The following is a 7633-nucleotide window of genomic DNA, read 5'->3' on the forward strand; positions in this document are numbered from 1 at the left end:
TCAACCATTCAGTCTTTTTGAAGCAGGATATTGTTCAATTTCCACATGTTTGATTTTTTCCCCTTTACTCTTCCTATTGTTGATTTCCAATTTTATAGAATTTTTCATCTAAGATGATTATTTTTACCATCTTGATGTTCTAAAATTTATTAAGGTTTTCTCTGTGACTTAACACATGATTTATTTCAGAGAATGTTCCATGTGTGCCAGAAAAGAAAGTATATGGTTCTTGTTTAGTGGAGTGCTGTGTATATCTAAGAGGTCAAGTTGATTGTGTTGTTAGATCACTGGTGTCTTTAGTGAGCTTCTTCCTAGTTATTCTGTTTTTCAATAGTGGTGTATTGAAGTCTCCTACTGTTATTTTAAGGTTGCTTATTTCTCTCTTCAAATCTCTAAGGATTTGATAATGGATTTTCAAGGTCTTTCACTGGGCACATGGATAATATATTATAGTTATATTTTTTGTGTTTACTTGTTCCTTTGATAATCACATAGTGTCTTCTTTATCTCTCATTGTGGATTTTGCCTTGAAGTCTTACCCCTGCTTTTTTTTAACCTCCTTTATTTTGATATGTGTTTTCCCTCCTTTGATTTTTAGTCTATTTTTGTCATTGTGTCTACAGTATGTTTATTGTAAGCAGTATATTTCTGGGTCTTTTAGAAATAATTGTCTTGTTAGACCTGCGGTAATTTGCTGGTTGATTTTTACCAAATTACATTAACCTTCTCTACCTTATTTTGCTCCTTTACAATGGATATTCATATGATGAGCCTACGTCATGCGGTGGGATAAATGTTGAATTTAGGACCAGCAGGTGGTTCAACCACACCAACCACTCCATGGGAGGAAGTTTTATAGCCTTAGAAACTCAAAGAGGTAATTCTGTCCTATAAAGCCTCTATGCGTTAGAACAGACTCCATGACAGTGAGCTTTTGATTTTACAATGAATATAATACTAATGTGGCAAAGGACTTTGAATGCTTATAGGAAACTTTAACTTATAAAAGGACATGAACAGGGTGTGATGTAGCACTGATGAAGACTACAGCTTTCCTTTAGTTCCTAAATGCTTCCTTCCTCCCGTCCCCCCATCATGATCCGAATTCTACCTTGCAAGTCTGGATAGAGCAGAAGTTGTACACTGGTGCAGATAGGAGCTGGAGGCACAGGGAATTCAAGGCAGATGATACCTACAGGACCAGGGGTGTGAGTGGCAATACTGGGAGGGTAGAGGGAGAGGGGGTTGGAAAGGGAACCGATTACAAGGATCTACATGTGACCTCCTCCCTGGGGGACGGACAACAGAAAAGGGGGTGAAGAGAGACATCGGACAGGGCAAGAATGACAAAATAATAATTTATAAATTATCAAGGTCTCATGAAGGAGGGGGGAACGGGGAGGGAGGGGGAAAAAGAGGACCTGATGCAAAGGGCTTAAGTGGAGAGCAAATGCTTTGAAAATGATGAGGGTAATGAATGTACAGATGTGTTTTACACAATTGATGTATGTATGGATTGTGATAAGAGTTGTATGAGCCCCTAATAAAACTTTTTTTTTTTTTTAAAGAGCTGTTTTATCACGGACCCACCAACATGGGCCGCGTTTGCACCAAAACCAGGAAGAAGGTGGCCTGGGTCATCATTGAGAAATACTACATATGCCTGGGTAATAACTTCTACACCAACAAGCGTGTGTGCGAGGAGATCGCCATTATTCACAGCAAGAAGCTCCGCAACAAGATAGCAGGCTATGTCACACACTTGATGAAGAGGATTCAGAGGGGCCCCGTGAGAAGGATCTCCATCAAGCTGCAGAAAGAGGAGAGAGAAAGAGATAACTACGTTCCTGAGGTCTCAGCCTTGGACCAGGAGATTATTGAAGTGGTTTCAGACACTAAAGAAATGCTGAAGCTTTTAGATTTTGGCAGTCTGTCCTACCTGCAGGTCACTCAGCCCACAGTTGGAATGAATTTCAAAACACCACGTGGAGCCATTTGAATCTTATCCACAATGCTATAATATTTTCAATAAACCTGGGACACACCAAAAAAAAAAGAAGAAGAACATGTAGGAAGGGCAGTCTGTCCCTGGGGGCAAAAAGTACACATAAGTTCATATAGACCCAATGGTTGGATTTGCTCTTTATTTTGTTGGTGTTATGTATTTTTAACCAAATTCCTTTTCTGCCTTTGGTGATCCAGGCCTTGTGCTTGAAGCTACCTGGATCTTAGATTTGTTACTGAGAGGTGTAAAGTATTTTGATAGGTAACATTAAGAAGGACTCCAGTTGAAAGCCCGACTAAGAGAACCAGACTTTACCTTAAATAAAACCAGTAAACATTTAAAAAAACAACTAAAAATGACATGAGTATAAATACTGAGACTATTATAAGCTCAATATTATAAAACATATTATAAAGAAGGACAAAGATCTTCAGTTAGGCAAGATAATCTAGAATCATATAAAATATATATGTGTGCATAATGTAAAGAGTTTTAGAGATTTTTACCATAAGCTCACATAGCAAATCATCAATAAGGCTGATGTTAACATTAGCCCATATTTACAAGCAAGAGTTGAATCTTAGAGAAGTTCAGGTTCTTACTCAATATCTCTTGGTTCATAACAACAGAACTAGGCACCAACATTTTCTAATGAGAAAGTTCAGAGATAATTTTACCATACTACCATTGTCTTGTGAAATACAAGAAGATAAAAATATTTTAAAGTTCAAGGAAATAATGAGGAAGAAATTATTGAAACAGATATTTTTAGAGCCATCTAGATATTTTGTTTCACCATTTGTCTGTCAGTTTGTTGTATTATGGTGGTCTCTGTGTTGCTGTGATGCTGGAAGCTATGTCACTGGTATTTCCAATGCCAGCAGGGTCACCCAAAGTGAACACATTTCAGTGGAACTTCCAGACTAAACACAAACTATGAAGAAGGAAATTGCTGCCCACTGAGGAAGAAATATCTGTTGAAAACCTTATTCATAGCTTCAAAACATTGCCACATACTTAAGGTTTAATGAATGGAAGTATTTATTAATTATCTGAGACAGTGCCAGAAAATGGGCTGCTCACGTTGGAGGGCACTTATAATGTGACCGAGTAGGCATTGCTTTCTCAGAGTAGAACTGACTATGGTCATGTGAGTATGGTAAAGTCTTTGGGAGCGAAGCCTTATGATCTTCACTTGTTGATGGGACAAGACTCAAGGTATGGAGAAACAGCTGCAAAACTCTGCTATTGTTCAAAACATGGAATGTGTGAAGTATGAATCTTGGAAATTCAGACGTCTTCAAATATGAAATGGAACAGATAAAGATCAATATTCTAGGCATTAATGAGCTTGAGTGGACTGGCATTGGCCATTCTGAGTCAGAAAATCAAATGATATATTATGCCTGGAATGACACAGTTGAGAAGAATGACATTGCATTCACTGTAAAAAAAAAAAAGACACTTCCAAATCAATCTTGAACTGCACTGTTGTCCATGATAGGATTATATCTATCCAAATTCAAGGAAATCCAATCAATGAAATCATTCAAATTTATGCACCAACCACAAAAGCAAGTGAAGAAGTAATTGAAGAATTCTACCAATTTCCTCAGTCAGAAATTGATTAAATGTCAATTCAAGATGCATTCCTATTGACTATTAGAATGCTGTGGTAGTTGCATAATCTGTTGTCAATTTGAAACTTACGAGTGAAGGGGTGGAGTTTAGCCTGTCAATCAGATCTCAGCTTAATGAACTTATTTGGAGGCACTAAGGAGATAAATAGCTCGCTTGAGGTGGGACACACACTCACTGCCTATAAGACATTTCTAACGAGAAGCCACATGAAGCTACCCTGATGCAGCCAGAGCCCTGGGAGCTGGAGGAGCCACATGGAGACCCCTGACAGTGCTGAGATGCTTATAACGCCACTGGATCCATAGGACTTTACACCTACTGGCCTGTTAGCTTCCTGATTTTGGTGTCATTGCATGGGTTTCATGAGTCTGAAGAGGAGTTTATAGATTGCTATTGGACATATGGGCTAATACTGAACTTATGGACTTGATCTAGATTGGCTGGGAAGTTTTCTCAATATTCAATTTATCTTGTATTTAAAGCTCTTTCTTATACACATATGGGTGTCTATGAGTTTATTTCTCTAGTCAACCCAGACTAACACAAATGCAGAAGTTGAAAACAAAGAGGAAGGAACAGTAGTTGCAAAATATGGTCTTGGTTATAGAAATAAAGCTGAAGTTCACATAATAGAATTTTGCAAAACCACTGACTTGTTCATAGCAAATACTTTTTCCAGTAACACCAAATAACAGCTATACACATGGACTTTTCCAGAAGGAATATACAAAAATCAAGTTAACTACATCTGTGGGAAGAAATGATGGTGAAGCTCAAGATCAGCAGCTAAAATCAGGCCAGAGGTTGACTATGGAACAGACCATCAATAGCTTGTATGTAAGTTCAGGTTAAAGCTGAAGAAAATTAAAAGAAGTGAATGAAAGCCAAAATCTGATTTTTGAGTCTATTCCACTTGGATTTTTAGAACATCTCAAGAACAGATCTGACATATCTGACAGAAGATCTAATGAGCTGTGGGAAGACATTGAGACATCATTCATGAAGAAAGCAAAAAGTCATTTAAAAGAAAAGAAAGAAAATATCAACGTGGATGTCACAAGAGACTCTGGAACTTGCTCTTAATCACAGAGTCGCTAAGCCATTGGGAGAAATGATGAAATTAAAGAGTTGAATAGAAATTTTCAAAGTGCAGCTCGTCAAGAAAAAGTGAAATACCATAATGAAATGTGCAACAACAACAAAATTAGAGTTAGAAAACCAAAAGGAAACTGAAGGAACTTAAGAAGAAGAAAAAGTTCAAGCCCTGAATTGCAATATTGGATGATTCTATGGAGAAAATATTGAATGATGCAAAATGTATCAAGAGAAGATGGAAAGACCACAGAGAGGAGTCACTCTACTAAAAAGAACTAGCTGATATTCCACCATTACAGGTGGTAGCATATGAGCAAAAACTAATGGTGCAGGAGGAAGAAGTTCATGCTACACTGAAAGAATTAGCCATAAAGAAGGGTCCTGGACTTGATGGAATGACAATTGAAATCTGTCAACAAGTTGATGAAGTACTGCAAGCACTTACTCATCTATGCCAGGAAATTTGGAGGGCAGGTACTTGGCCAAGAAACTAGAAGAAATCCCTACCTGCATCCATTCTACTAAAAAAGTGACCCATCTGAATACTCCAATTATGGAGCAATATCATTAGTATCACATGCAAGTAAAATTTTGTTGACAATCATGCAACAACCTTTACAGCAGTACATTGATAGAGAACTGCTAGAGGTTCAGGCCAGGTACAGAAGAGGACATGGAGCAAGGGATGTCATTGCTGATGTCAGATCAACCTTAGTTCAAAGCAGAGGATACCATGAAGATGTTTACTGTTTAGATCATAACCAACTATGGATGATAGTGTTGAGAAAATGGGAATTCCAGGACATTTCATTTTTGCTCCTCTGATCTTGTACATGGATCAAGAGGCAGCAGTGTGAACAGAACAAGAGAATACTGCATGGTTTAAAATCAGGAAAGGCCACCACACTTATCCAATCTGTATGCTGAGAAAATCATCAGAGAAGCTAGATTATATGAAGTAGAATGTAGCATCATGATTGGAGGGAGTCTTATTAACGCCTTCTGAAGTGCAGATTGCACATCCTTGCTCGCTGAAAGTGAGGAGGATTTGAAGCACTTGCTGATGGAGATCAGTGAGTTCGATCTTCAGTATGGATTCCAGTTCAAAGTGAAGAAAACCAAAATCTTCACAACTGGACCAGGAGATGATATCAGGATAAATGGAGAAAAGGTTGAAGTTGTGAAGGATTCTGTTTTGTTTGGATCCACAATCAAGTCTCATGGAAGCAGTAGTCAATAGATCAAAGGATGCATCACATTGGGTAAATCTGTTGCACATGAATTTGTTAGAGAGTTGAAAAGCAAGTATGTTACTTTTAGGACTAAGGTCTGCTTGACCCATGCTACAGTATTTTGAATACCCTCATACGCATGTGAAATTTGGATACTGAATAGAGAAGACCAAAGAATAGATGCATTTCCATTGTGGTGCTGGAGAAGAATATTGAAACACCTTGGACTACTCAGAGGACAGACCAATCTGGCTTGGAAGAAGTAAGGCCAGAATGTCCTTAGAGGCAAAGATGGCATGACTTCATCTTACATACTTTGGACATTGTCCAGAGAGACCAGTACCTGGAGAAGGGCATCATATTTGGTAAAGTAGAATGGCAACCAAGAGAGAGAGAGAGAGAGAGAGAGAGAGAGAGAGAGAGAGAGAGAGAGAGAGAGAGAGAGAGAGAGAGAGAAGGCCCTCAAGGAGATGGATTGACTTGGCGGCTGCAAGAACGAGCTCAAGCAAAGGAACAATGGTCAGGATGGCATAGGACTGTGCATTGTTTCATTCCCTTGTACCTAATGTTGCTGTGGACCACAATGGACTTAATGGCACCTAACAACAACAACAACAACAACAGATATTTGGGGAACTGCTTTCTCCCCCTCTAACAATTTTAACCAGTGTAAACAATGATTTGATTATCCTAAATCCTTTCCCTTGGAAAGCAATGTCAATAAAAAGGTAATATTTATTAAGAGCATACTGTGCCCAGATTTCCTGGAAGATGCAAATAGTTCCGTGCTTGACTACTGATCAAAAGATTGGAAGTTCCACCAACTCAGGGGTGTCAGATAGCCTGGCTAACTGCTTCTGAAAGGCAGCAGCCTGGAAAAGTCTATGCAGCACACATGGGGACACCATGAATTGGCATGGCTCCTAGAAACTGGTAACAACTATGTGGTGAGCAGTCTCCAAAGTGCTTTGTGAAATTAGTTCTATTAATCTAGAGTGCATTGTTTTGATGGTGTAGAAACAGATTGAGAATTACACGCAAACAATGAAACTATGATTAAAGTTACGTCGCTTATAAAGCACAGCACTGGGGTTTCAGACGACGCTGTCTGAATTCAAGGTGCTCTCATAGTGTGTTTCGTTGTGCTTTGAACTGCTAACCCACCAGTTGCTCTGAGGGAAAAATATGAGACTTTTTTTCTCTTCTGTAAAGATTTAAAGTATTGGAAAAGCAAAGAAATCCTACATTTCTCTATGGGGTCACTATGAACTGGAATTGGCTTGATGATAGTGGATTTTGGGCGGTTTTGTCTGATTTCAAAGCTCCTGCCACAACAATCAATCAGCCAATTCATAGTATTTAAGTGGTCTCAATTGTGAAATCAGCATTGGGAGGAACTCTATATGAAATATAAAATAGAATAACTGGCCTTAGAGTATTGACAAACCTTTGTGGAGCAATAAAGGGATTAGAAATAATTATTAAATTGTACGGTACGGGGCTCTTACTTGTGTAGCCTCCTCTCTGGGAGATGGGCAATGGGGAGGTGGGTGAGGGGAGACGCTGGGGAGTGTAAGATAAGATATAATAATTATTTATAAACTATCAAGGGACCAGGGGGAAGGGGGGAGCTGGGAGGGAGGGGGGAGGGAAGGGAAAC

General features: G+C 38.8%; 1 protein-coding gene across 1 annotated transcript; it reads left to right on the forward strand.

Moving 5' to 3' along the window:
* Positions 1-1594: 1594 nt before the first annotated feature.
* Positions 1595-1999, forward strand: LOC142434618 (small ribosomal subunit protein eS17-like). The gene has a single exon (XM_075539301.1). It carries the CDS (start codon positions 1595-1597, stop codon positions 1997-1999), a length of 405 nt encoding a protein of 134 aa, XP_075395416.1.
* The last annotated feature ends 5634 nt before the right edge of the window (positions 2000-7633 follow it).

This window comes from Tenrec ecaudatus, chromosome X (genome assembly GCF_050624435.1).
Source record: "Tenrec ecaudatus isolate mTenEca1 chromosome X, mTenEca1.hap1, whole genome shotgun sequence".
Lineage (NCBI taxonomy): Eukaryota > Metazoa > Chordata > Mammalia > Afrosoricida > Tenrecidae > Tenrec > Tenrec ecaudatus.